Source organism: Hirundo rustica, chromosome 22, assembly GCF_015227805.2.
Source record: "Hirundo rustica isolate bHirRus1 chromosome 22, bHirRus1.pri.v3, whole genome shotgun sequence".
NCBI classification, from domain to species: domain Eukaryota; kingdom Metazoa; phylum Chordata; class Aves; order Passeriformes; family Hirundinidae; genus Hirundo; species Hirundo rustica.
The window spans coordinates 1,281,303-1,309,060 of record NC_053471.1 but is presented as its reverse complement, the minus strand read 5'-3'; the positions used below and the strand labels follow the sequence as shown (position 1 = coordinate 1,309,060).

The 27,758-nt window shown below is 55.4% G+C and overlaps 4 protein-coding genes across 5 annotated transcripts; 2 read left to right on the top strand and 2 right to left on the bottom strand.

Annotated features, from left to right (window-relative positions):
* Window positions 1-358: 358 nt before the first annotated feature.
* Window positions 359-6,968, bottom strand: SLC66A1 (solute carrier family 66 member 1). 2 transcript variants are annotated; one of them, XM_040084478.1, is made up of 8 exons: window positions 6,553-6,968; window positions 5,903-6,090; window positions 4,659-4,788; window positions 4,270-4,357; window positions 3,102-3,250; window positions 2,272-2,364; window positions 1,630-1,815; window positions 359-1,364 (listed from the first exon to the last, which is right to left on the bottom strand). In XM_040084478.1, the coding sequence occupies exons 2-8, from the start codon at window positions 6,070-6,072 to the stop codon at window positions 1,266-1,268; spliced, it is 915 nt and encodes a 304-aa protein (XP_039940412.1). In that variant the 5' UTR covers window positions 6,073-6,090; window positions 6,553-6,968; the 3' UTR covers window positions 359-1,265. The 2 variants fall into 2 exon arrangements, with proteins under 2 accessions (XP_039940412.1, XP_039940413.1); XM_040084479.2 differs by lacking the exons at window positions 359-1,364; window positions 1,630-1,815; window positions 2,272-2,364 and adding an exon at window positions 2,379-2,971.
* Window positions 6,969-6,995: 27 nt separating this feature from the next.
* Window positions 6,996-13,397, top strand: AKR7A2 (aldo-keto reductase family 7 member A2). Its single transcript, XM_040084476.2, has 7 exons — window positions 6,996-7,222; window positions 8,202-8,389; window positions 8,908-9,012; window positions 11,591-11,687; window positions 11,786-11,885; window positions 12,294-12,423; window positions 12,962-13,397. Exons 1-7 carry the CDS (start codon window positions 6,997-6,999, stop codon window positions 13,121-13,123), a joined length of 1,008 nt encoding a protein of 335 aa, XP_039940410.1. The 5' UTR covers window position 6,996; the 3' UTR covers window positions 13,124-13,397.
* A 373-nt stretch (window positions 13,398-13,770) lies between these two features.
* MRTO4 (MRT4 homolog, ribosome maturation factor) lies at window positions 13,771-16,224 on the bottom strand. Its single transcript, XM_040084477.1, has 8 exons — window positions 16,140-16,224; window positions 15,747-15,805; window positions 15,549-15,652; window positions 15,372-15,453; window positions 15,121-15,188; window positions 14,704-14,855; window positions 14,242-14,318; window positions 13,771-14,065 (listed from the first exon to the last, which is right to left on the bottom strand). The coding sequence occupies exons 1-8, from the start codon at window positions 16,165-16,167 to the stop codon at window positions 13,919-13,921; spliced, it is 717 nt and encodes a 238-aa protein (XP_039940411.1). The 5' UTR covers window positions 16,168-16,224; the 3' UTR covers window positions 13,771-13,918.
* Window positions 16,225-16,310: 86 nt separating this feature from the next.
* On the top strand, window positions 16,311-27,560 carry EMC1 (ER membrane protein complex subunit 1). The gene is made up of 23 exons (XM_040084623.1): window positions 16,311-16,437; window positions 16,523-16,647; window positions 16,876-16,941; window positions 17,062-17,155; window positions 17,757-17,885; window positions 18,016-18,142; window positions 18,457-18,606; window positions 18,890-19,057; window positions 19,407-19,478; window positions 19,897-19,956; window positions 20,147-20,269; window positions 20,482-20,578; window positions 21,258-21,374; window positions 22,204-22,403; window positions 22,662-22,811; window positions 23,155-23,316; window positions 23,560-23,679; window positions 23,863-24,000; window positions 24,319-24,492; window positions 25,047-25,257; window positions 25,656-25,740; window positions 26,272-26,401; window positions 26,573-27,560. The coding sequence occupies exons 1-23, from the start codon at window positions 16,343-16,345 to the stop codon at window positions 26,750-26,752; spliced, it is 2,973 nt and encodes a 990-aa protein (XP_039940557.1). The 5' UTR covers window positions 16,311-16,342; the 3' UTR covers window positions 26,753-27,560.
* Window positions 27,561-27,758: the final 198 nt, after the last annotated feature.

The following is a 27,758-nucleotide window of genomic DNA, read 5'->3' as shown; positions in this document are numbered from 1 at the left end:
ATTAATGTGAGGTCCAGGCTGAGCTGTGGAACCATGGACTGGTGTCCTCAGTGTGAGGACAAAGCAGAGTAACTTCCTTGGGAAGGACAAATGCCAGGGACTGGCTGAGGAATCATGAATTAATGACGGTGGAGCTAAAGCCAAAAGAGACACGGTGCTGGGTATGAGGAAGGGAGCTGGAGAGGGGAAAGGGAAGCAGAAGGAGCTGATGGCAACTGCAGGGAAAGGAAAGCTCTTGTTTTCACAGGGCCAAGCTGTGATCGTTTTTCCTGAAGGCTCTCCAAGCTTTGGAAAGGAGGTTTCCCTCATTTTCCCAGGGAGACTGAGCTGCTCATCCCCAGCAGGAAGAGCTCAGCACACGGGAGGGAGCCTGGCCACAGCTCCAGTGCTGATGGGGACACAGCTTTTCTCAGAGCACCCCTGCTTCCCCGGTGAAGGGGCACTGCTGAGTTCAGGGCCCCGAGGGGGATAAACTCAGCAGTGCTGGGGATAAACTCATCAGGTTGAGGATAAATTCATCAAACTGATAGATTCATCAAGGAGAGAGGGCAGGAACCGAAAAGCAAAGCAAGCAGAGGCAGCTCTTCTGCAGGGGAACGGCAACGGAGCAACTTCCCCAAGGAATCCGTGCAATTAAAACATGGGTGAGGCAAAAAATGAGAAGTCAGAGAAACGGGGCTGTGAGACACATTAGGAAAGAGGCAGGAGCTGCCAGGTCAAGCAGCACAATGAAGCCAGGGGAGGCAGGTGGGGAAGGACGTGTTTTATAGACGGGTGAGCCGCGCTCATTAAAACAGGTGTGGACTGAACACTTTGGCTCTGCTGCTCCTTCCCCACTGGATCCAGCCCCGTGTGTCTTCCAGAAGGAGCTGAGGGGAGAGGTGTGAGCTCACAGGGGTGCTCGTGTCCCCATGCCTGTGGGTCAGTCATCTCTGTCCCCTCCCCAGGTTTTTCAGCACCAAGGAAGTTCCAGATCACCCTCGGGAGACGCAGCAGCGACCAGGCTCAGCTGTGGGGCACTGAGGTATCCAAAAATTCCCTTTTATCCTGAAAGCGTGGTTGGTATCAAAGAGGCACGAGGTGTCCCAGCAGCATCCTCTGCCACCGCCTTGGCAGTCCAAGGTGTCACCCAACGGGCTTGGGGTCACTTCTGCCAGGAGCCAGCTGGGTGGAGGGGCCGGTCTGCCCGGCCCTAAGGCCTTCCTCATGTGCATCCTCCTCCTCCTCCTCCTCCTCCTCCTCTGGCTGCGGGGCAGGGCCCTGTGTCAGCTCTCGGGGCTCTCATCCTGCTCCCCAAGGAGTGCATCCCTCTCCTCCACGCTTGCGGGCCGTCCTTTCCGATAGGCCAGGAACTGGAAGGAGATCTGGGCAGGGGTCAAGGCTCTGCACGCTCACAGGGCGGGTCTCGGGCAGGCACCGGGTGCCAGCACCCCGAGTTTGTGCCAGGAGAGGTGGGAACGGGGCCAGGAGCTCAAAGCAAACCAGGGGCTGAGGCGTTTCCCAGCCTGTGCAACAGCACAGCTCCACGGAGCAGCATCAGCCCAGCCCTCCTGCCCAGCCCTGCCTGTTCCACTCCCTGCAAGGCCCTGCTGCCAGGTGGGAGCCCGTCCGTGCCAGGGGAAAGGATACGACCACGTCCAGGGCCAGGACCCCCAGGCTGCCCACCAGCCAGGGCAGGTGGTGCAGGATGTAATCACCTTGGCCCTGGCCTGGCTCCGGGTTCTTCAGGAGGACGCTGAGGCCGTACAGGGAATTCCCCAGCATGACCAGGGCAAAGAGAGAGTAGGAGACCCCGCTGGTGGATCTCCTCTTGTACTGGGAAAAGAGGGAGAGGAGAGGAGCTTGGCTGCAGCTCTCCTAAACCTCTGCACAACGTGGTATTAATCATCCTCTCCCCCAGCGTTAAAAAAAGAGAAGCGGTGACAATGCTGAGAGTCTCTTAGTTCCCCTTCGGCTTGCAAATAGGACAGAATGCAAGGCCCACCCTCAGAATATTGGTGGGGTAAAGGGAGGGGAGAAAAATAAATACAGAGAAAGAGTCCCTTATGGAATGATCAGAGATGGGGCCTGGGACCTTGGAGCAAAGAGGAGAAAGGAGAATCCCCAGAGGTGAAAGGAGAAGCTCCTGGGGAGAAAGGAGAAGTTCCTGGGGAGAAAGGCGAAAAGGAGATCCCCCAGAGGAGAAAGGAGAAGCCCCCAAGGTGAAAGGAGACTCCCCAGGCCCCCTGGAGTGAGAGTGAGGAGCCCTGGGGTCCCAGGCTGGGCACTCACGTTGGTGCAGATCTGGGGCACTCGGGAGCACAGGTAGAGCACGGAGGAGATGGAGCCAATGGTAAATCCAATGATTTCAGTCCTGGAGAAAGGCTGCAAGGCAGGGACAGGGACAGGGACAGTCCCTGTGCTCAGAGCCCCAGCACAGCCACACCCAGCCCCGCCTGTGCTCAGCTCCTCTCCTCTAGGGTGATAATCACAACTGATAATTACACTTCACTTTGCCACAGGAAAATACCCAGTGCAATCTGTTGTAACGGGAATTGGGTTTATTTGCATTGCTCAGAGAGTTCCTTCTCTATAGCCAGAGCAAAACTATTTTGCAAACCTACCTTCAGTTTCAGCCAGCTCAGTTACCCTGCTGCACTTTCTTGCTGGTTTGATTTTCAGTAATACATATAAATGTGGACAATTGGAGAAAGAATCAAAGGGGAGAAGTCTCAGATTTTCTGGTAACAGGAACCACATTGTTTTGGAGACTGTCCATCCTATGCAGCTACCTGGGATAAAGTCTGTTTGCAAACAGAGATGTGGGAAATGTGAGGTTTGCTGACTCTTGAGCAGCCCCCACAGAAGTGCTTGAAGTTTGAAGTGAAAATGCCCTGAAATCTCTGAAATCCTGCAGCAAGCTTTGAATTTTTGGAAGAATCTTTGGCAAAGCTCTCTTTCCAGGGTCTCCTTCCCAGGCTGTCACAGTCTCCTGGAGAACAATTTGTACCTGAAATAGGAACAGCCCCTAACCCCAGAAGACGTGGTGGGGTCCAGGGTGGTGTTTTGGGATGGCAGCATCCAGCGGGACATCCCACCCCCAGGTTCAGGAGCTGGCTCACCTTCGGTGCAAGCTCATCCCCGGGAGCTGAGAGCAGAGATCTCCCCCTGAAGGTCCCTGGATCCTCGGTGCTGGCACTGCCCAGGAGGGAGAGGCTGGACAGGGACCCCACGGAGAGGAACACGAAGGCTGCGTTGATGGGAGCAGGGACTGCAGGGAGTCAGACACAGCCTGATCAGGGACAAACCAGCAACCCCCACCAGCACCGGGGCTGCCGGGACACTCCTGGGGTGAGGAAACTTCCAGACTCTCCCTTATCTCACCAAGGGATGGGGCAGTGGCTGCTGTGGGGGATTGGTGTGATTTATCTCCCAGTGTTGTGCCCAATTTGTACCTTATCAGGAAGGAAAACGCTCCTATCTCGGTTTCTTTGGGTTTAGGGCCCTTAAAAACCATCCCCACTAGAAGATTTCAGTGCCTTAAGTCACTCTCATATCCCTGCCAGAGCAAGCCCTGCTGTGGCTTGTTTGTTAGTAGTAACTTATTATTTTTCAGTTGTTTTAAGTGATTGTATTCAGTAAACAAGCTCTCCACCTTAACAAAACTATGTATCTGACAGGTCAAATACCAACTGGCCAATAACTTTACATGTCTTTACTAAGTTAAATAATTATCCCAGTCCCGAGGAGCCTGTTTGGGGTTCAGCAGTGCTGGAAAGGGGATTCTCTCTGTTCCCTCTGACTGTTTAAACCCTGCAAGAACTGCTCAGGTTCCCTTTTCAGTCCAGTTGAACAGACAGGAACTTCCCTGTCAAGGCTGGAGCGCTGACCTCAAAGAAGTCAGAAAACTTCCCCCTTTGCCTCCCAGCCCTGCCTGAGTCAGGAGTTGTCTGGTTCCCAGCTCCGAGGTGGAGTCACCGCGTAACTGAGGGCGATTTATTTATTTCTGTGCCCAGTGAGGCTCACAGGGGGGGTCGTTTCCAGCCTGCACACCGTGCTGGGGGTTGCAGGGTCTGCAGAAACCCCAGGCCCAGGCTGTAGCTGTTTGTTGGCTTTGGCTCTCCTAGGGGCTCAAATTACCCAAGGGAAAAACAAACAACCTAGCAAGCAATGAGGCCTCTAAAAACTGTGTGCCTGGAATCCCCCCCGGGCTCCCAGAGCCCCCTGGAATCCCCCCTCTATGCCCCCAGTGCCCCGGGGAGCAGAGGCCCCAGCCCTGCCCCAACTCACAGGCTCTGCCCCCGTTCTTCACCCGGTAGTAGCAGTAGAGGGAGAGCATCCCCAGGTCTGCCAGCACGTAGTAAATGGCCGTGTACACCTGCGGGGAGGGGACACGCTGGGGACAGGGCTGGGAGGATCCCACAGGGATGCTCCCAGTGTCCCTGGGGAGTGGAGAAGGGAGCAACCCTGGCAGAGAAGGGAAAACAGGGAGCATCCCTGGGAGAGAACGGACCACACCCAGGGGAGAAAAAAGGGAGAAAGCCCAGGATGGGAGAGGGGAGCATTTCTGGGAGCAAAGAGGGAGCATCCCGGGCAGTTTGCAGCTCTGGATAAAGCAGCTCCCAGCCCGTCCCTCCTCCCTGGAGCTGGGGAGTTTGAGAGCCAGCCCGGGCCGGTACCTGCAGGGGCAGCTGATCAGCCAGGAAGGAACCGATGAGGTTGAGGAGGTCTCCGCCCAGCCACCCCAGCAGGAAATAGATGGAGAGAGCCTGGTCCATGATGCCCGTTCTGCAGGCCTGGTAAAACTGCCTGCAGAGCATGGGGCAGAGGCACAAACACCACCCTCAGCGCTACCCGGGAGCCATCCCCGGCGCTCCTGCGGATCCCAAAGCAGTCACGGGAGGAAAAGCGAGGCCACGCTGCCCAGGGGGAACTCCTGAGCCGCGCCGGTGCTCAGCGAGCGCCCCGCGGGAGGAGCAGGAGGATGATCCCGGCTGCAGGATCCTCCCCTCCGGTTGCGACAGAACCGTGACCCCTCACGTGCCCCTCCGCCACCCCTGTGTCAGCACTTCCAAGCACCCCGGGGCTCCCGGGGACATTCCTTCGGCAGTGTGACCCGTCCTGCCGGCCCTGCACGTGCCTGACGTGGGACACTGCGGCTGCCAGGCACGGCAACGGCGCCACGGCCGCCGCCGGGGCTCCCCGCGCCCCAAATCCGCCGGGGGCACTCAAAAATTCTATCATCGCATTTGTGCTGGCAGCTCGGTTTCTGCCATCCCCCGGGAAGGGCTGCCCGGGATGTGGGGGGCGATGCTCCGGGATTGGGGAGCGGTACCCCGGGGATCTGGGAGCGGTACCCAGGGGACTTGGGAGCAATACTCCAGGATTTGGGAGCGGTACTCCAGGGATTTGGGAGCGGTGTCCAGGGGATTTGGGAGCGGTACCCCTGGGATTTGGGAGCGGTACCCCGGGGATTTGGGATCGATACTCCGGGATTTGGGATCGATACCCTGGGATTTGGGATCAGTACCCCTGGGATTTGAGATCGATACTCTGGGATTTGGGATCAGTACCCCTGGGATTTGAGATCGATACTCTGGGATTTGGGATCAGTACCCCTGGGATTTGAGATCGATACTCTGGGATTTGGGAGCGGTTCCCTGGGGATTTGGGATCGGTACTCACGGGATTTGGGATCGGTACTCTGGGATTTGGGAGCGGTTCCCTGGGGATTTGGGATCGGTACTCACGGGATTTGGGAGCGGTACCCCTGGGATTTGGGATCGGTACTCCGGGATTTGGGAGCGGTTCCCTGGGGATTTGGGATCGGTACTCGGGATTTCGGATCGGTACTCACGGGATTTGGGAGCGGTTCCCTGGGGATTTGGGATCGGTACTCACGGGATTTCGGATCGGTACTCACGGGAAGGCTGCAGCGATGAAGCAGCCGATGGAGCCCAGCCCCAGGACGATGCTGGCGACATCCCGGCTGTCCTGGGCACACTCATTGAACACATCCATGATCCATTGGGAGCCGTTGGGACAACCCGAGAGATTCCCAAAGGAGAGACCCCTCCAGCGCCGCGCAGCCATGGAACAGCTGCGACAACGCTGGGGAAAAGGGAAAAGCAGAGGAAAAAAACAATTAATAACACCGGGGAACGACAGATCTGTGCGAGGGACGGGGCTGGGGCTCCTCCGGGCGCTGGCTCATGTTGGAAAAATTGGTGGATAATACACCTTGGGATTGCTGCCAGCCTGGCAGGGTTTGGCCTCAAAGGAGGAACAAAAGAAGTGAAAGAACAAGAAATGAACAAGAAATGAGAAGGGGGAAAAGGAGGAAAAGAAAGGGTGGGGGGAGGGAGAAGAGAAAAAAAGAAAGAAAAAAGGAAAAGAAGAAAAAAAAAGGGAAAAAGGAAATGGAAGGGGGAAAGGAGGGGGAAAAAAAGAAGAGGGGGGGAAAAAAGAGAAAGAAAAAAAAAAAAGAGAATAAGGAAAAAGAAAAAAAAAAGGGGGGGCGGGGGTGAGGGGGAGTGGGGAGAATAAATAAAAGAAACCGAAATCCAACCCAACCTGTCCTGGCAGCACCGGCACTCGCCTCCTCACCGACGCGGTCCGGAACTTTATTCTTCCTTGAAAACCCGCTCTTTTTGAAACGTTTTCTTCGCAAAACAAAATAAAAAACTCCTCGGACACCCGCCGGGTTTCCTTTGCCGCCGTCCCAAACGCTCCCAGTTCCCTTTGCTGATCTCGCAAATCCTGCCGGCTTTCCTTTAACGCTGTCCCGAACTCGCCGCTCTCCCCGCTCCGTCGCTTTCTCAGGAAGCTGCCGGAAACCCGCAATTTTTCCCAGACCCGCAGCGCGAAATCAGCGAGCTTTTTCTCAAAGTCTCTTCTTTTCCAGGCGCTCCCGGCGGGTTCCCAGCGCCGCTTTTCCCAAAGTTGCTGCTCGCTCCCGAGCTCGGGCCCGGCCCCGCCGTGTGAGGGGACGGGCGGGGCGCGGGCGGCGCAGGCGCGATGGCGGCGCGGGCGGCGATGGCGGCGGTGGCGGGCGGCGGGGCCCGGCCCGCTGTGGTGCTGGGCGCGATGGAGATGGGCCGGCGAGCCGGGCCCGAGGCCAGCGCCGAGCTGCTCAGAGCCTTCCTGCGCCGCCGACACCGCCTCGTCGATACCGCCTTCATGTACGCGGGCGGAGAGTCCGAGCGTATCCTGGGCGCGCTGCTGGCCGGCGGCACCGAGCCCGGTACGGCGGCGGAGGGCGGGCTGCCCTCGGGGGAGAGGGGGCTGCCCTCGGGGGAGAGGGGGCTGCCCTCGGGGATTAGGGGCTGCCCTCGGGGGATTAGGGGCTGCCATCGGGGATTAGGGGCTGCCCGCGGGGGAGAGGGGGCTGCCATAGGGGATTAGGGGCTGCCATAGGGGATTAGGGGCTGCCATAGGGGATTAGGGGCTGCCCTCGGGGCCCGTGTCTGAGGAGGGGAGGCTGCCCTGAGGAGAGGAGGCTGCCCTGAGGAGAAGGGTCCTCTCTGCCAGGCTGACACTGTCCTTGAGGAGAAGGGACTTGGGCAGGACTCGTTCTGTGAGGAGAGGGGGTGTTTCCTGAGGAGAAGGGATTTCCCTGAGGGCAGGGAACTTGCTGGGAACCGTGCCTTGAGGAGAGGGGTCTTCCTTGAGGAGGGACTGCCCTGAGGAGAGGGTCTCATCTCTTCTGCTAGGCTGACACTGTCCTTGAGGAGAAGAGACTTGCCCAGGATTCATTCCCTGAGAAGCAGGGTCTTCCCTGTTAAGCTAATGCCCTCCCTGAGAAGAGATTTCCCTGAGGAGATGGGACTTCCCTGGGAAGGAGAAGGATCTTCCCTGCCAGTTTGAGGCCCTCCCTAAGGACAAGGGCCCATTCCCTGAGGAGAGGGATCTTCCCTGCCCAGCTGACTCCCTCCTTGAGGAAAAGGGACTTGCCCCAGGCCATCCCCTGGCAGTTTTCCCTGCCAGGCTGGTGCCATGCCTGGGGAGAAGGGATCTCTGTGCCAGTGCTGACCCCCAGCCCCTGAGGAGCAGACCTGCCCTGTGGGGCAGACCCTCGGTCCCTGCAGGGAGCCTCCCCTGCCAGGCTGACGGCATCCCTGAGGAGAGGCACCTTCCCTGAAACACCTCCAACACGTGGGTTATCTCCCCTACCCCCACTCCCCTCCTCAAGCATCCTTGCTCATTCCTTCTCTCTCTGCCAGTGGAAGTGGCCACCAAGGCCAACCCGTGGGATGGGAAGACGCTGAAGCCGGAGAGCGTGCGCGCCCAGCTGGACACGTCCCTGGAGAGGCTGCAGAGGAGCAGTGTGGAGCTCTTCTACCTCCACGCTCCTGACCACGGCACCCCGGTGGAGGAGACCCTGCGTGCCTGCAACGAGCTGCACAAAGAGGTGAAGTGCAGAGTCCAAGCCCGGACAATCCTTGATTCCCTCCTTCCCACCGCTTTGTTTTTAAACCAGGGCTGCTCGTTGTGCCCATCTGCAGCACTGGGTTTGTGCAGCTCTGGGAAGAGGAGGCAGAGCCCGGGGCAGAGCTGAGCAGGCGCTGCTCTTTGTGTGCTCACGTGGTGCACTTTGTTCCCAAGAGCTCTTGGAACATCTGAACTTTGCTTCCAGCGCTGTTAACACTCTGGGTTAAGATTAGTGCTGGTAATGGGTAAAGAATTCCTGAGTTTTGTTTGTCTGGTTATACCATTTAAACTACAAGGTGTGAATTCCAAATGAACAGAAAACGGGGAACATTTTTGTTATGTTTTAATAATTCATAGTCTGTCAGCAAAGTTGGACAGGAGTTAACCCTTCTGGACTAAAATTTGGTGACTGTCATTTTCACTGTACTCATCTCGTGCTGTCTGGATCCAGATGAACTTGGAAGCACTGGAACTGAATTCCCTTTTATTGCTCTGCAGGGGAAGTTTAAGGAGCTTGGCCTGTCAAACTACGCTGCATGGGAGGTGGCAGAAATCTGCACCATCTGCAAGTACAACAACTGGGTGATGCCAACTGTGTACCAGGTGAGGGAGGGGGGAGGAAGCTTGGATTTGGGCTCCCCAAATCTAGGATCAGCCCCTAGAGTGTGCCAGAAGGAATCTGCTGCAGTTAGTCTGGGAAGTCACTGAGGTTGGAAAAGACCTCCAGTCCAGCTGAGCCTGATCCCCACCTTGTCCCCAGCCCAGAGCACTCAGTGCCCCATCCAGGCCTTTCTTGGACACCTCCAGGGATGGGCACTCCAAACCTTCCCAGGCAGCCCCTGCCAAGGCCTGAGCGCCCTTTCAGTGAGGAAATTCAGGAAGCTGAGCGAGGTCACTGCTCAGAAACAGCTCAGTGTGTTCATTGCTGGAGCCAGCAACTCCCCTGGCGTGGAACTGAAATTATTTGCAGTCCTTCAGCGAGTCTGTTCCTGCCTTGGTTTGGAAGGTGTCTGCTAGGGAGGGGCAGGGCCTGTTTAGGAGTGGGGAATTCCAATCCCTTCCCTCCAAGTTATTATAATTTAGAAAAATTAAAGGGGCTTTCAGGCAGAGCTATGGGGAAAGGAATAACAGTCCTTTACTAGTAAATATAACAAGGTAAACAAACAACAACAACTACAGCATTAATAATAAACAGAACCAGGGACCTCGAGGGGCTTTGTTTTACAAAGCCTGGGGCAGTCTGATCTCTTGGGACTCTGAGAGTTGTCACCGAGACACACAAAGCAGCCACACGCAGACAAGTGGTTTTGCAGAGCAGAGGTTTCTCCGTCCACCTCAAAGCTGAGACAGGGCGGAGAGAGAGAGAGAGAGCCCCTTTGTTTATTTCTTACTTTTTATACATTTGTGGGTCTAGCAGAAGATTGGCTTTTTGGGGTTCCCACCCCTTAGCCTCAGTGGCCAGACCAATTGTCAGTTACAATTGTTTTCAGGTTAGAAATATGCAAACAAAGGACAGAGAATGAAAACCAAAGGATTTGTTTATGTTACATCTGTGGGAATGGTAGAAAACTGCTCTTAATATTGTACGATAACTAAAAAGATCTGACTCCATTTAAGAAAATCAAAAGGCTCAGAAAAACCAGGGTAACAGAGTGCACCAAGCTGGAACGGTGGAAACTCCAGGGCTGGTGGCTGGAATGACAGGGTGTCCAGGCAGGCAGGGGGATGTCCCAGCAGGCAGGGGGATGTCCCAGCAGGCAGGGGGAATGTCCCAGCAGGCAGGGGAATGTCCCAGCAGGGCAGGGAGGATGTCCTGGCAGGGCAGGGGGATGTCCCAGCAGGCAGGGAGGATGTCCCAGCAGGCAGGGGGATGTCCCAGCAGGCAGGGGAATGTCCCAGCAGGCAGGGGAATGTCCCAGCAGGGCAGGGAGGATGTCCTGGCAGGGCAGGGGGATGTCCCAGCAGGCAGGGAGGATGTCCCAGCAGGCAGGGGGATGTCCCAGCAGGGCAGGGAGGATGTCCCAGCAGGCAGGGGGATGTCCCAGCAGGCAGGGGAATGTCCCAGCAGGCAGGGGGAATGTCCCCAGGAGGCAGGGGGAATGTCCCAGCAGGGCAGGGGGATGTCCAGGCAAGCAGGGGATGTCCCGGCAGGGCAGGGGGATGTCCCGGCAGGGCAGGGGGATGTCCCGGCAGGCAGGGGAATGTCCCAGCAGGCAGGGGGATGTCCCAGCAGGCAGGGAGGATGTCCCAGCAGGCAGGGGGATGTCCCAGCAGGCAGGGGAATGTCCCAGCAGGGCAGGGGGATGTCCCAGCAGGGCAGGGGGATGTCCCAGCAGGGCAGGGGGATGTCCCAGCAGGGCAGGGGGATGTCCCAGCAGGCAGGGAGGATGTCCCAGCAGGCAGGGAGGATGTCCCAGCAGGCAGGGGGATGTCCCAGCAGGCAGGAGGATGTCCCCAGCAGGCAGGAGGATGTCCCAGCAGGCAGGGGGATGTCCCAGCAGGCAGGGGGATGTCCCAGCAGGCAGGGGGATGTCCCAGCAGGCAGGGGGATGTCCCAGCAGGCAGAGGGATGTCCCAGCAGGCAGAGGGATGTCCCAGCAGGCAGGGGGGATGTCCCAGCAGGCAGGGGGATGTCCCCAGCAGGCAGGGGGTTGTGGGGCTACAGCGTAGCACCCAGAGCAGAGCTGGAGAAGCCTCGACTCCCGGACAGGGCTGGCCCAGCTCCAGCAGGGCAGGCAGAGGAGGTCAGAATTCCTGGGCACACAAGCAGATGGATGATGGTAGATCTCCCAGGACCAGACTTTCTGTTGACAGTGGATTCCTCCCACAGCAAGCAGCAGCCTGGCCGTCCTCTCTGATTCCCAGAGCAAGAAGAACCCCCAGCTCCCCCAGCCCTGTCCTTTTCCTCCCCCAAAACTCTGTGATCTTCCCCCTCCCCAGCCTCCTTTATGTTGGTCAAGCATCCTCTAGACACCAGTACTTAGTCTCTTAGCAACTTAGGGGAAAAACTCTATAGGGAAAAAAAAAAAAAAAAGAACAAACCTAACCCCCACCAGTTCCTAAGCAGATCGTAACCTTGTGTGATCTGAAGCTGCTCTCAGGGATGGGTACTGCCAGGGAAGGGTGGGAGGAGGCGGCTGTGCCCTGAGCTGTGTTTGAGGCTGTGTGCCACCCCGTGCAGGGAATGTACAATGCGACCACGCGCCAGGTGGAGGCCGAGCTGTTCCCCTGCCTGAGGCACTTCGGGCTGCGCTTCTACGCCTACAACCCGCTGGCAGGTACAGGGGGCAGGGCCGGGCCTTGGGGTAAAGCCCTGTGGAGTGAGGGCTCTGCAGAGCCGGCCCAGCCCCAAACCTGCCGCTCCCTTCCTTCGCAGGGGGGCTGCTGACCGGCAAGTACAAGTACGAGGACAAAGACACGAGCCAGCCCACTGGGAGATTTTTTGGGAATGACTGGGCTCAGGCCTACAGGGACAGGTATGGCCTGAGCTGACAGGCGAGCAGGAATGGCTGCGTTAAAAAAAACCACTCTGTTAGTCAGCTGAGAGGAAGCAGAACTGACCAAAGCTTGGGATTATGTCAGCACACGTGGCTGGGGCTGTAGCGTGTGGCTGAACTCTGCGGGGTGGATTTTAGGCTCAGCTTCCTCACAGCTCCCAGGAGAGATTGCAGAAGTTCTCAGAGGCACTTGGTGTCATGGTCTAGTTGAGGTATTAGAGATGGGTTGGACTCGATGATCTTGAAGGTCTCTTCCAACCTAAAAATTCTGTGATTCTGTGAGAGGCTACAAAGAGTTGTATGAGGCTTCCTGAAAGCATTTTGGAATATAGATATACCACTGAGTAGAGGTCCCAAGGGCAATACAAATCATTTCTTTTCATGCAGGTACTGGAAAAAACACAATTTTGAAGGAATTGTACTGGTAGAGAAAGCTTTGAAAGAGGCTTATGGCTCTACTGCACCCAGCCTGGCATCGGCTGCACTGCGCTGGCTCTACAACCACTCCAAACTGCAGGTGAGAGCTTGAGCTGGGCTCTGCTGCCAGCTCTGGGCACTGCTGCCAGCTCCGGGCACTGCTGCCATGGCTCACAAACAGGGAAATTTCAGCACAGGTTTCTTTTAATCGTGTGGGGTTGTGGCATTCCAAAGTGACTATTGCTGTGCAGACTCTGCCAGGCAGCAGGGGTGAGGCAGCTCTGCCTCTCCCCATGGTATCCCATGTGGTGAGAACGGGAAGAGCTTCAAGAGGAAGGTTTTAGGTGCCAGTTACTGGAGTCTCGGCTTCCCTGCAAGGAGAGGACTTTCCTTTCACTGGACTGGAAAACCAATGCTTAATATTCCTGATGTCCCCTAAATGTTCCCTGTAGCCCATCTTAAAGAGGATTTGGCAGCTTCTGAGGATTTGGAGTCACTTGGGGATGGTTTATGGTGTCAGTTGGTTAATTCCTGGATGTTCTTTAGTGGAAAGAAAGGCTTGCTTTGGCCTGCCATGGCCTGGGTGGTGAACTTTCTTTTGGGATCAGAGATTCCAGAGAGATCCCATCTCTTCCCAGGGTTCTCTTGGAGACGCAGTGATCATTGGGATGTCCAACTTGGAGCAGCTGGAGCAGAACCTCGACTACAGCGAGGAGGGTCCCCTGCAGCCGGCCGTGGTGCAGGCGTTTGACAAGGCCTGGAACATGAGCGCACACGACTGCCCCAACTACTTCCGCTAGGGAGGGCTGGGACACCGGGCACGGGCTCTGGAGACTCAGGAGAGGCGCTGCCTGCCCTGCCCTCCATCCATCCTGGATTTTCCTGGATCAGTGAAGCTCTGTAGGATCCACACCTGTGCCTTTGTCCTCCCTCCCGGCCCCTCAGCACACCCCGTGATTCAGGATGCAGCTGATCAGGAAAATGAACACATTAACGAGGCGAAGGCCCCTGCTCTGCTTTAACGTGAAATCCTAATTAATTACATACAAGAATAAAACCTCTTTCTGGTGCAGACCCCATGTCTGACCCGTGCCTGGAACCTGGCATCTCGTTGGCAGCACTTGGGGGCTTTGAATCACAGAATCCCAGGTTGGTTTGGGTTGGACAGTCCTTAAATCTCATTTTGTCCCATCCCCTGCCATGGGCAGGGACAGCTTCTGCTATCCCAGGGTGCTCCAAGCCCCACCCAGCCTGGCCTTGGACACTACGGGGACAAAGCAGAATTCCAAGGATTGAGCTAAATATCTTCTGTGTCAGAATAGCAAACCCTCAGCATCTCTCCCTTTGTGCCTTATCAAAGTTCTATTCCATTTACACCCTTTCTGCTGTTTTCATGTTTGAGCTGGTATTTCCTCAGATCCCAGATACACCAACAGTAACAACCATCTGGAGTTTGACATAGATATTTATATAAATATAAAAAAAGCATCGTTAGGTTATTTTATATAAAGATCATCCCAGTCCGGGTGCACCCAGGGAAGGGAAATCTCCTCCTCTTTTTGTCCCTAGAACAGAACTGTCTGGTGTCCAAGGTGTTAGTCCTCATTGCTGTCATCGTCATCATCCTCCTCTTCCTCCTCCTCTGCTGCGTCTCCCACGAGCTTCTGGAAGTCTCCCGTCTCAGAATTCCACAGAAACTTCATGGTGACTTTAAACTCTGCCATCTCGTAGCCAAAGAGTTTCTAGGAGAGGACACAAACCTGTCACTCCTGCTCTACTGTCTCTGTGCCCAGCCTAGCAAAACAGTAAATTCCGCTTCCAGGTGGGAAGTGGAGCAAAGCAGCGACCGAAATAATTGCTGCTGCGTTTTAGGAGTCATGTTAATGAATAATTAGTTATTTAGTGTTGTGGTACTCACCAGCACACGGGCCTGTTCCGGGGTAAGAACATCCCCTTCCTTGCACACTTCGTAATCCGACAGCAGCGTCACCACTCCTGCAGGGCAAAACCCCTGGATGTAGGATCCCAGGCACAGGGAACTGCCCTGGAATGTGGGGGGCAGAGCCAGGACCCTTCCCACACAGCATCAGTGCACCCCAAGGAGATGGGAGAGACCAGCTCTAAAACCCCACACCTGCCTCCTGAGGGGGTTAGTCCCAGCTGTTTCCACTGGACAAGGATGGCGTTGTGGAGAAATCTGGGGTTTTACTCAGCCTTTGACACGAGTTTGGGAACAACAGCACAAGGACATAAGGAGTTCCAGCCCAACAAGGAGGAGGCTGTCCCTCAGGTTTTCTCCAGACCTAAATCCTGCTCTGTGTTTAAAGTTCTTCATGAGAGCCTCTGCACAGCCAAGGCCCGGAGCTGAACCCTCCCGTACCTTTCTTCAGCGCCGTGGGCAGCCCCAGCTGCCGCAGCTGCGGCTCCATGGAGTGGGGGAACTGCTCCAGGGGCCCCGTGTCCAGGCTCACCCCGTACGGCGCCTTGTTCCCAGCACGGGCAAAGTCCAGCTCCCGGAACTTGGAGAACCACCTGGGACAGAGATGGACAGCCAGAGCTTCAGCTGGGGGAGGAACATCCCTGGGGCACGGCCTGGATCTGCTGGCTGCCCCTGGATCCCTGGAAGTGTCCAAGGGGGTGCAGTGAGATGAGCTTTAAGGTCCCTCCCAACCCAAACCCTTCCGTGGCTCTGCCTTGCTGTCACAGGAACGGGCAAGTGGAAAAAGCCCACGAGCACATCCCTGCTTTAAGGGGAGCAGCAGGGAGAGCTGGGGTTCCTGTGCACACTGGTACTCACTCATCCACCTCGTCCCTGGTGCGGTTGGTGAAGAGGAGCCCGACCTCCCCTCTCAGGTGTTTGCTGACCTGGAAGAAAGGAGCATCCGTGGGGACTGGGGAGCGCCAGGAGCTCACCTGCACGGGCTCAGGCCTGCACAGCTGCACTCACAACACACCCTCGGTGGCAGGACGTGGGTTCAGTTAAACACCCACGGAAGGGTGATGTTATTCCAGGATGTGGAAGGTGGCAGAGGAAGCCCCAGCAGGTACCTTGTGCAGGTTCTCCTTGTACTCGCTGCTCGGCTCCCGGCCCAGCGCCACCATCATCACCTTGTTCTTCCCGAAGAAGATCCTGCCCAGGAGCAGCAGCAGCAGGAGGAGGAGGATGTCAGCCCTGGAGCTCAGCCCCTTGGGCATCCCCCAGCCTACACCGGCCTCCCTGCCCACCTGCTGTGCTTCCAGGCGTTCCGCACATCCTTCAGCTTGTTGTTCCTCATGTTGGCCACGGAGAAGACGAAGATGTACTTGTAGGTGTCCACACAGCGCCGCAGCTGCGGAGGAACCGTTACCGGGACGGGGACAGGCACGGGGGGAGCGGGCAGGAGAGGGAGAGGGGAGACGGGCCCGGGGCCGAGCCAGACTCACCTCGGCGATCAGCGCCTGCTTGGCCTCCAGCCCCTTGCGGGGCGTCCGCGTCAGGGACACTGCGGGGAGCGGAGCGGAGAGAGCGTCAGGGAGGAAAGGGGATGGAGATGGGAATGGAGGAGGGGAAAGGGAACGGGGAGGGGGATGGAGAAGGGAATGAGAGACGGGCAAGGAATCGAGGGATGGGGAAGGGGACGGGGAGAGGGAAGGGGACGGGGAGAGGGAAGGGGGCGATGGACGGGGTCGAGAGATGATGACGGGGAAGGGGGCGGTGGGAGATGGGATCGAGGAACGGGAAAACACGGAGAAGGTGACAGGAGCAGGGAAGGGGACAGGAATGGTGGGGGTGGGATGTGCCGTGCAGGGTGTCCGGGATCCGGGCCCCGCTCCCACCTTTGCGGTCCCGCTTGGATTTCGGCATGGTTCCGCCGTGCTCCGAGGCCCCCGCGCCGCTCGAGGGCTGCCGGGAGCGGGCGGGGCTGCCCCGCGCGCTGCCTGCGCGCTCCCCGCGGCGCTGACGCGCTTTCCCCGCGCAGGCGGCGGCGCGGGCGGCCCCGCGGCTCGGAAGGCCCCCCCCGGGCGCCGGAGCCGCTGTCATGGCGGCGGAGCCGCGGGCGCTGCTGCTGCCGGTCCTGGCCCTGCTGCCTTTGGCTGCCGCCGTCTACGAGGACCAAGTGGGCAAGTTCGACTGGTGAGCGCCGGGGGTCCCGCCGGGTTGGGTCCTCGCGCGCGCCGCCCCGGTCCCATTTCAGCGGCGCTCCCGTTCCCTCTCGCAGGAGGCAGCAGTACGTGGGGAAGCTCAAGTTCGCCTCCTTGGAAGCCTCGCAGGGCTCGAAGAAGCTCGTGGTGGCCACCGAGGAGAACGTGGTGGCCGCCCTGAACTCCCGGAGCGGTGAAATCCGTGAGTGCGGCTCTGGGGCCGAGGGTCAATGCTGGTTGTGCTGGATGTTCCACAACAAGGAACAACCAAAGGTTGTTGCTGCTGGGGCTGAGCGGGCGGCAGGGCTCAGCCGGCGATCAGAGCCCTGAATTAGGGCTGGATCCGGGAGCAGCCCGGCTTTGAACACGCTGACACAGGAACGCCTTGGTGGGGATAACTGCGGTTCTCCCTTGGGCCTGTCTCTTGCAGTGTGGCGCCATGTGGACAAGGGCACCGCGGAGGGAGCCATCGACGCGATGCTCATCCATGGGCAGGGTAAGGGGGCTGGCAGGGCTCCTGGAATGTGGAGCCAGCGTTGGAGCACAGCCCGGACCTGCAGAACCCGTCCCTTTGTTGGGTGGGTGCAATCCCCATGCTCATCCCCCTTCTCTGCAGATGCCATTACGGTGTCCAATGCTGGACGGATTCTGCGCTCCTGGGAGACCAACATCGGGGGCCTCAACTGGGAGACCTCCCTGGACACTGGCAGGTGGGGATTTCCTGTCTGCACAGGCTTTTGTCCTTGTAGTGCTGGCCTGGGAAGGGAAAAAATGGGTCATGGGTTCAATCCGGGCTTGCATTGCAGAGAAAGATTAGTCAGATGTAAAGTTTCCAAACCTAATTTTGAGTGAGTTCTTTGTGAATGCTTGAACCTTGCAGAGAATTCCAGAATTGCTCAGGTTGGAAAAGCCCTCCCAGACCATCGAGTCCAATCTCTGACCAGTCCCCACCATGTCCCCAGCCCAGAGCTCCCAGTGCCACCTCCAGGTGTTCCTTGGCCACCTCCAGGGACGGGCACTCCAAACCTCCCTGGGCAGTTCCAATCCCTGAGCTCCCTTTCCATGGAGAAATTCCTGCTGCTGTCCACCCTGAACCTCCCCTGGCCCAGGCTGAGGCCGTTCCCTCTCCTCCTGTCCCTGCTCCCTGGGAGCAGAGCCTGAACCCCCCCGGCTGTCCCCTCCTGTCAGGGAGCTGTGCAGAGCCAGAAATTCCCCCTGAGCCTCCTTTTGTCCATGCTGAGCCCCTTTCCAGCTCCCTTCCCCAGGGTAAAATAGGAAAAGAGTTCCCTAATTCCTCGTGCCTGTGCTCAGTTTCCAGGGGGCTGCCCTGGTGGGGCTCCCTGAGGCGGTGAAGTACGTGGCAGTGCTGAAGAAGGCAGCCCTGTCTCTGCACTACTTGTCCAACGGGCACCAGAAGTGGGTGGAACACCTGCCAGAAAGGTGAGAACACCTCAGAGGAGAGCTGTGAGCCCCTGGCACGGGGCAGAGGGAAGGGGGCTGCTCCTGCCTGGTGATTGTGCAGGCAGCAGTGTGAGAGGATGACGCTTCACGGTCGCTGCCTGTCCTGCAGTGAGAGCACTCAGTACCAGCTGCTGTATTCCCGTGGGACTGGAGTGATCCACGTGCTTGGCATCGTTCCCCAGAGCCACCTGAACGTGCTGACGTTCAACGTAGAGGATGGAGAAATCACCAAACAGGTACTGGAGCCAAAGTGCTGCATCTGATGTCAACAAATGGGCTTCCAACCCCGTGGTGTGGTGGGTAGAGGAATCAGTTGTGCTACAGCGAAACCTCCCTTTCCTCGAGGCGTTGCCTCCAAATCAAACCAGGGGTTTCATGGCTGAACGCCCTGAAAGCCAGACTGACCTAGACTGGGAGCTGTTAGTCGAGGTTATCCCATAACCTCAGGCTCACAGGTAGTTTGTCCCAGCTGTGCCTAGCAATAACCGGCTGAGCTCGCTGTTGTGTGCTGGTGGGTGCGCTGCTGAGGCCTGGCCGTGTCTCTGTGCAGGTCAGGCTGGCTGCCCCGTGGCTGGGGGCCCTGCAGGGCTCCTGTGGCGTGGTGGGCGAGGCCGTGCTGGTGTGCGTGGACGCGGCCGCGCGCTCGCTGCACGTCTGCGCCCTGGACACGGAGCAGGACATGAGGCACATCCCGCTGCAGGTGAGAGCTGCTGCAGGAGCATTCCTGGAGTTCCTTGCCTGACTGGTCTGCTCCCAGTAGGAACTGGGGAGTGATTGGAGATGGGGGATCGTGATATGTAAACTGAGGGAAGGGTGGGAAAGCTCTTTGTTTGTTATTCCTTCTGGATCAATGTCTTCTGACAGCGGAGCCTCAGCCTTCCCTGCTCCTGCTCTGTCCCCTGGGAATCTCTGGCTGAGGGGAGGGAGGTGCTGGTCTCAGCGAAGGAGAACTCTCTCAGCACATGTGCTCGTCTCCCCTGCAGTCCCTGGAGCTGGAGTTTGCAGATGACTTCCAGGCCAGGATCTTGACCACTCAGCCCAGCGTGACCAGCGCCTCACGGACTCAGTTCTTCCTGCAGCTGTCCCCAAGCCACTTCTCCCTGCTGCAGTACAAGCAGGGGCTGCTCAGCCACCTCCGGGACTTCCAGCAGGTACCCGAGACAGACGGGACGGGGACAGGGATGGGGCCAAGTGCAGCTGAACATCCTTCAAACTGCTGGCCAAGCTGACAGCTGTTAAAAATCTCAGTAGCTCTGGGCATCGTGGCTCAAAAACCTGGGGCAGGTCAACTGTTCCCATCTTTGTGAGAAGTATGTCTTTGTTGGTTTTGAGTTAGGGAAAACAATGCAATTTAAAATTCGGCTCTTACAGCTCTGCTTCTAATTCCACGGTGGTTTTCTTTAGTTCACATGTATTTTTTGGTGACGTTTGGGGGTTTCTTGAGGTTGTTTTTTTTTGTTAGTTTAATGATTTCTTGCTATTTTTTTTTCCCTTTTCCAGGCAGCTCTGGTGAGTTTTGCAACGACCGGGGAGAAGACGGTGGCCGCTGTCCTGACCTGCAGGAGTGAACTGGTCAGCACAATTCCTGTCCTCTGGGACCAGCCCAGCTCTGGGGGTGGGATCCACTCGTGTTTCCCTGCCCCAGGGGTGGGCAGCCCTTGAGGAAGAGGAGGATTTGATAAGTTTCAGTGATAACACAAGCAGGGTTTGATTACATCCAGCTCAGGCTGTGCCTGGCTCAGTGAATATCCTGTTTTTAGCCCCGTGGAGGGTTGGCATGTGACAAGGAATTGGCTTTCCTGATCCACAGAGGATTTCAGTTCTTGGGGGATATCAAACTTAGGTTCATTTTTATCGGAAACAGGACAGAGCTGTTTCCTGCCTGATGTCACAGACAAGCTGAGACTTGTCAGGCAGTTGACAAACCTCATTTTTTTATACTTTACTGGTGTCTGAAGCCACGTTACATCTCCTGTCATCCTCACTTCAGAAACCTGGAAGCTCTGATGGCCTCCATGCTGGCAGCACTCTGGAGGATGCCCGGAGGCAGGTATGGGGTGCTCTTGTTGCCCAGTTCTTGTCAGTCCATTTTATTCCTTCACCTGCAGAGGCAGAGGTCTTACACCAGCTGTACAGCCTAAAAATACAGCCTGAAAATATCCAGTTTTTTGCTGGACGTGGAATTCTGCAGGATTTGGCCTGGTCTGTGTGTAAGCCCTGTTTTCTGCCCGTTGCTCCAGGATTCCTTAACCTGCTCCAATCAGACCTACAACATAAACCTTTACCTGGTTGAAACTGGGCAGAGATTGTTGGACACCACCATCACCTTTAACCTGGAGCAAGGAGGGGCCAGGCCACAGCAGGTGAGTGGGGAGAGGTTATTTCTGTCCTTGCAGTGCCCTCCCTTCCCTGATTTGGCAGCATGGGAGCCCTGCAGCCAAGGGGAAAAGCATTCCAGGGGTTACAGCATCACCCTGCTCGCTCTGGTTTCACCTGATTTCTGTTTTCTTCAAGGAGATGATGTGATCATTAACCTCACTGTTTTCCTTGCCTCTTTTTGGTTTGTTTTTCCCAGCTGTACATCCAGGTTTTCCTGAAGAAGGATGACTCCGTGGGCTATCGAGCCTTGGTGCAGACAGAGGACCACATGCTCATGTTCTTGCAGCAGCCAGGTGATTCCCAGAAACAGCTTCCTCCATCTGTAACAGTCACCAGGAGAACATTCCGTGTCCTCAAAGATTATATTTTATCATTACTGTCCTTGGAAGCTGAAAAAAATTAATTTAATTCTTCTGAGTCCCGTGAAAGACACAGGAGAGTGTTTCACCCTCACCTGGACAAACAATTCTGCCCTGTTTTGTGTGGGCAGAGCCTTTGGATTCAGGGTTTTCTGCAGATTTCAAAACTCTTTTAGCAGGATGAGAGTGTAAGTGCTGGTGCAGATCTCCCCCAAAGATTTTCAGAACAGGTTCTCATGGCAAAAATGCTAATTTGCAGGGAGGGTTGAAAGTCCCATCTCAGCCACAGGAATTTTCCAGGGTTCTAAAGCAATCCAGAAGTTCACAAAGAATTTCTTATTTTAAACAGACTCAATGACTGTAACCCTTTTAAAGCACCAGATTGCTTTTACTGATCCTGAGGTTTTCTTCCCGGGAGTGGCTCCAGTTGCATGAAGTATTTGTCTTTTACGAAATAGTGAATTTAGTGACATTAGGTATTTATGCACTATTTTGCATTTCATTAAGAGGTGATCTGCATTTCAGGGTTGCAGTGAAAGGTGCTTTTATATTGAGTGAGTCCATTCCCAAATATTAGGTTGATTTTTGCAATATTCTGCCCTTTTCTTTCCAGGAAAAGTCTTGTGGAGTAGAGAGGAGTCTCTGGCAGAGGTGGTGAGCTTGGAGATGGTGGATCTGCCTCTGACAGGTGCACAGGCCGAGTTGGAGGGAGAATTTGGAAAAAAAGCCGGTGAGTTTAACAGAATTACCTCTGTGAGCTTGTTCTCCTCCCTAAATAAATGTGTTTATTGTTTTCTGTTTGCTCTGAGCTGAGAGATTAATTTAAATCTCTGCTGATGCCAATTAAAATGAGCAGAAATAAACCCTCTTCTGTTTAAACTTTGGAAATCCAACCCAGGTGACACAATTATATTACACCATTACATTAAAAAACCAGTCAGCAGCAGGAGGAGGAGGGGTTTTGGCCATGTCTCCTAAATGTTTCCTGTGACTCTTTCTGGAAGATTCATTTCCAATAGCATTTTTTTTTTTTTTTTTGCTTTGTTTTGTCTTTTCCTTGCTGTCCTGGATGCAGCCATCCAAGGTAACCCCATCCTGCATGGAGTGTGCTCTGCTCCTGCCTCATGCTTCCTGGTGCCACTGATCCCCTCTGCTTGCTCTCCTCAGGGGCTGAACACAGAGTTGAAATCCGATGTTTTGGTTATTTTGAGGAGTTGAATGCAAACCCTGATTGGGCAGAATGAAATATTTTTCATTCCTCTGAGCACTGGGTGCAGAGGGATTCCTCTAGGGGTGGGCACCGTGGGAAGGAACACAAAACCCTCTGCATGAAGGTTTGCTTTCAGTTGACCGGGGCATTATTTTGGCGTGGGTGTGGAGTGGGAAAGGTTGGTAAAATCCGGAGTCTGTCACAAAAATGGCAACTGTAACTTGCTGCGGAGCGGGAGGCAGGGAGTTTTACCCAGGTTTGTGCATGGCAGCGTTGGACACACGGTTTCAGCTCTGGGCTGGGAGCTGTGTGTCTTCGCTGCCGTTGTCACCGTGGGTGCCGCTTGCAGATGGTTTGCTGGGAATGTTCCTGAAGCGACTCTCGTCCCAGCTCATCCTGCTGCAAGCCTGGACTGCTCATCTCTGGAAGATGTTCTACGATGCCAGGAAGCCCCGGAGCCAGATTAAAAACGAGATTAACATTGACAATCTGGCCAGAGACGAGTTCAACCTCCAGAAGATGATGGTGATGGTCACTGCCTCGGGCAAGGTGAGGAGGGCAGGGCTGGAATCTGTTTCTAGGCTGGAGCAAAGGGTCTCAGCTCTGAATTCCCAGGCCTGTTTTTAGCCAGGCTTGGGCAGAAATAGTGGGAAGATGCACGGGATGTTTTGTGGTGGCTTTAGAGGGGGACTAAGACTCACCTTCCTTTGGGATATGACACAGGAGGATGCAGCGCTTGAACGGGAAAGGGGTTTTTTTTTCCCTAAACTTTTCCTAAATTTTGGCTTTCCCGTGTGTTTTCCTCAGCTTTTTGGCATTGAGAGCAGTTCTGGCACCATCCTTTGGAAACAATACCTCAGGAATGTGAAACCAGGCTCCTCCTTCAAGCTGATGGTGCAGAGAACAACTGCCCATTTCCCCCACCCTCCACAGTGCACTCTGCTCGTCAAGGACAAGGTGAGGCCCTTTCCCTTTCCCTTCCCCGTGGAAATCTGCCCTTGGACAGGGCAGCAAAAACATTCTCTTGGCCATCATCTGGTTGTCAGTGATGTGGGGATGGCAGGGGAGAAAGATCTGGAGGGAAGCTGACACCAAAGCCCAGGAAACTTAAAAATGATCGTGGTTGTTAAGGACAAATGTGGGATAAACGCTTGGACAAATGCGTGTGTCCAAACAGAACATTTCCGGCATGGAGTAGCTGAACCCAGGGTATGAATGCACAACACCAGCAAGTAACAATTAGAAAAACACCTTTTGTTTTTTTACTTAAACAAGAGGCAAAACTTAGCCTGTTTTTCAGGAAACCAAGATGAGTTTTCTGTACGTCTTTAACCCCATCTTTGGGAAGAGAAGCCAAGTAGCTCCTCCTGTTCTGAAACGGCCGATTCTCCAGACTTTGCTTCTGCCTATTATGGATCAAGACTATGCCAAAGTGCTGCTCCTGATTGATGATGAGTACAAGGTAAATTGCTTGGCCTGCAGGCAGTTTTCCTCACATTCTGGTTAATTATTCCCCTCCCTTTTGGAGGAAGATGGAAAAAAATGCTATTGAGGCACATTTCACGCAGAACTATGAGGTTATTCTGGTAAGACAGACCTTATCTTGATAAACACGTTAGAAACAATCTTTCTGGTTCAGTCTGGGGTGTTTTTTTTTTGTCTGTCTCAGTTGTTTTTAACCCGTGTTTCAATTCTTCTTTTCCAGGTTACACCTTTCCCAGCCACTAAAAACGTCCTTCGCCAGTTAGAAGAAATCGCCCATTCCATCTATTTTTACCTAGTTGATGCTGAGCAGGGAAAACTCTCTGGATTCAGGCTGAAAAAGGTACGGGAGGCTCATTGCATTCCCCTGAACGCCCTGTGGATAATGGCAGATCCCAGTTCCCTTCACGGAGCTTTGCTCACAGCTGCAACGCTCAGCCTCAAGACTTGGGAAATCCCAAAGCGAGGAAACCTGCGTGAGATGGAGGACGAGATCCAGGCTCCCACCTGGCTTTTTTCCCTGCAGGACCTGAGCACAGAGGAGAGCTGGGAGGTGGCCATCCCCACGGAGGTGCAGAGGATTGTGGCTGTCAAAGGGAAGAGGTCCAACGAGCACGTGCACTCGCAGGGCCGCGTCATGGGCGACCGCAGCGTCCTCTACAAGGTGCTGCTGCGGCTCCGCGCTGCCTTTTTGTCGAGGGGTTAACCTGGGAAGATGCCAGCGCCATTTCCTGCTGTCACATTGGGATGAGTTGCCCTGGGGTGCCTGGTTTCTTTTTATGAGCACCGGTGTCTGCAGAAAAATGCTCGTTTTGGAGGTTTCTTCTTGAACGTGTTTTCGTGCAGCACTTAAGTCAGTCCAAAATATCGGGGGAAATAACGGCTTGATTTCTTGAGTTCACAATATGCTCGGTGCCAGGTGAAGAGCAGGAAGGAGGTGGCACTGGAAGGAGGGTCTCAGCTGTTTCTCCTTTGTCCCTAGTCCCTGAACCCCAACCTGCTGGCCGTGGTGACCGAGAGCACGGACACGCACCACGAGCGCACCTTCATCGGGATCTACCTCATGGACGGGGTCACGGGCAGGATCATCCACTCCTCCGTGCAGAGGAAGGCCAAGGGGCCCGTGCACATGGTGCACTCTGAGAACTGGGTGGTGGTGAGAGCTGCTGCTTCTTCGGGGGGGGACCCTGAAATCACGGGCTGAACGGTGTTGAGGTGATAAAAACTGACCTGTAATGAAGGTCTTCTGTGCAAATAGGGCAAAACGCACACCTAACGCAGGACCCTGACAATTCTGTAAGTTTAACAAATTAGCTTATTTAACAGGAATCATCCAGTTGGAGGGACAGTTAATTAAGTAATCCCCCCTTTTGGTTTGAAGCCCCCTCCTAGCTTCTAATCCCTCATTTATTATGTCCATGCTACGTGGAAAAAATGAGATGTCCTTGGCTCGCTGTAGAGCAAAGACTAAGTAAGATTCCAGCAAGGTTAGCTCGTTGTTCTGAAATCTGAGGGAGGGGTAGGAAGGTGTTCCAGTCAATAAAGGAGCTGTATAACTATATAACAGTGATCTACAGAGCTGCAAATAACAGGGAAAATGTGTAAAAACTCATTTTGGCATCGGGGCGGTTCCTGAGCCTGCATGGAGGCGGTTTTGTGACCACCCTCTGCGATTTTCCTGTCTCCCTGACTGTAAACCCCTGGCTGCAGTACCAGTACTGGAACACGAAGGCCCGGCGCAACGAGTTCACCGTGCTGGAGCTCTACGAGGGCACGGAGCAGTACAACGCCACGGCCTTCAGCTCCCTGGACCGCCCCATCCTGCCCCAGGTTCTGCAGCAATCCTACATCTTCCCCTCTGCCATCAGTGCCATGGAGGCCACGATCACCGAGCGGGGCATCACCAGCCGCCACCTGCTCAGTGAGTACCTGCTCAGGCAAAGGGCAGCGCCGAAATCCCAGCAAAATGCGCTTTGCTGCCGAAAGGGAGATGTCCTGGGCTCCTGCAAGTGCAGGGATAAGCACCAGGAGAGTGTCTCTGTTGGCTGTCAGGAATGGCCGTGAGGTGCCCAGAGAAGCGATGGCCATAAACTAAAACCCAAAAAGTTTCACCCCAACGTGAGGAAGAACTTTTATTTGTGGGTGGCAGAGCACAGGTGACCAGGGAGGGTCTGGAGTCATTCCAAACCTCTCTGGATGCATTCCTGAGTCACCCTTCCTGGGCAGGGGGGTTGGACTGGGTGATCCCCTGACAGCCCTTCCAACCCCAGCTCTTCTGGGATTCTGTGATGTTGAAGCTGTTTTTCTTTCAATGCGCAGTTGGGCTTCCCTCTGGGGCCATCCTGTCCCTTCCCAAGGCTCTGCTGGACCCTCGGCGCCCGGAGATCCCGACGGAGCAGAGCAGGTAGGGAAGGAGGGAGAGCCTCAGTTCCTGGGCTCTGCAGGGGGCTGGATTCTGTGTGTCATAAGTTGTGTGAAGAGGAGCAACTTGTCCTGGCTGGATTGAGAGCATGGAATGAAGGGAAGTTCCTTCAGGTCAGAGGTTGGATTTGATGACCTTGGAGGGTCTTTCCCAACCTGAAGGATTCTGTGTTTCTGTTCCCAGTCTGTGATGATGAGATGCATTTGTCCCTGGGAATACAAACCAGGTCAGTCATTAAACCAGCCTGGTGTCTGTATTCTCAGGGAGGAGCAGGCACAGGAGCTGGATTTTTTTAGAGTTACACTTGTAAAGCTTTGGAATTCTCAAAGGAGGTGGCTGCAGCTTAGCCTGACCCAGCTGATCCATTTGATTTTCATCCTGCAGCAAGAATGGGTCTGCTCTGGGAAAAGCTCCCAAATCTGCTGGTTTAGCTCAGCTTTTGATAATCAGGAAACACTGCTGGCATCCTGTGTGCTGCCTGGCTGGGGTTTGACGTCTCGTGGTGCCTTGCAGAGAGGAGAACCTGATCCCCTACTCGCCGGACGTGCAGATCCACGCCGAGAGGTTCATCAACTACAACCAGACCATCTCCAGGATGAGGGGCATTTACACAGCCCCCTCCGGCCTCGAGTCCACGTGCTTGGTGAGCGCAGGGGAGACGCCTCAGTGTGCAATTTGGGGGTGGATTCCAACCCGTGGCAAGGACCTCTGTAACCCCCATAACACACCTCTCCTTTCCCTTAACCCCGTGCGGATCATTTTTGGGGTTCGCTGCTCCAAGCTGCATCCCCAGCTCCTGATCTCCCCCCTGCAGGTTGTTGCCTACGGGCTGGACATCTTCCAGACCCGTGTGTACCCCTCCAAGCAGTTTGATGTGCTCAAGGACGACTACGACTACGTGCTGATCAGCAGCGTCCTCTTCGGGCTGGTCTTTGCCACCATGATCACCAAGAGGCTGGCCCAGGTGAAGCTGCTGAACCGGGCCTGGCGCTGAGGGAGGCCCGGCCTGGAGAGCGGCTGGGCTGGGATCTCATCCCCTTCCCCCGAGGGATGGATCCAAACGCCTCCAGTCCGTCTGGCTGGAAGATACTGGCGAGGAAAAGCTGCTGGTGGAACGCAACCCGCGCTGCCCACGTGGCTCCCGTGAGGAGAAACGGAAGAGATGAAAAACGGAGACTTTTTTTTTAGCCTATTCTGACTGAAAAAGAAGGTCCCAAACCTCCCTCAAAGTCCCCCAAATCGGTGTCTCCCTGATGTTGGTGAAGGCAATCCTAAGGATGTGCGTCCTGCTCATCCTGGGCTCTCCCTCGGTGCCAGCTGTGCCCCACATCTGGCAGAGAGGAGGGCTGTGGAGGTGTGGTAATGAGCTCCTGGTGTGAGGAAGAGACCTTGGGTGATTCCCTTAGGAAAAATGTTGGGAACTGGGTGTCTGTCAGTGGGAAAGGGCCTCACAGAACCACAAAGCTGCAGAGCAGCGGGAAGAATCTGAACCTAAAGTCTCTCCGTGTTCTTTATTTATTCTGACAACATCAGTTCCTTCCCATTTGTTCCTAAATTTTCCTGCCTATTTTTTTGGTGTTCAGCGCTTGGGGTAAAGGTGGGGTGGTTCAGGGGGAGGAGTCTCTCAGCGTTTCCTTCGGGATCACGGCTCTGGGCTCAGTGGATTTTAATTGTTAAGATCCGGTTATTTTAATTGTTAAGATCGCGTTGTACCCCCGGGAAGGGGCCGTGTCCCCTCACTGCCTCTGTGTCCAGATCCCAAAATAAAGCTGCGGAGCAGGGAGTGGGTCTGGGTTCTTAAAGTGTGTCTTGGGCTGTTTAAGTGGCTTTGGGGGGCTGTTGAGGTGGTTTTAGCGGTTATTGAGGTGGTTTTTAGGGGTTATTGAGGTGATTTGGGGGATATTTGGGTGGGTTTTTTGGGGCTGTTTGGGTTGGGGGGTTGGGGCTATTGAGGTGTTTTTTGGGGACCGTTGAGGTGGTTTTTGGGGCTGTTAAAGTAG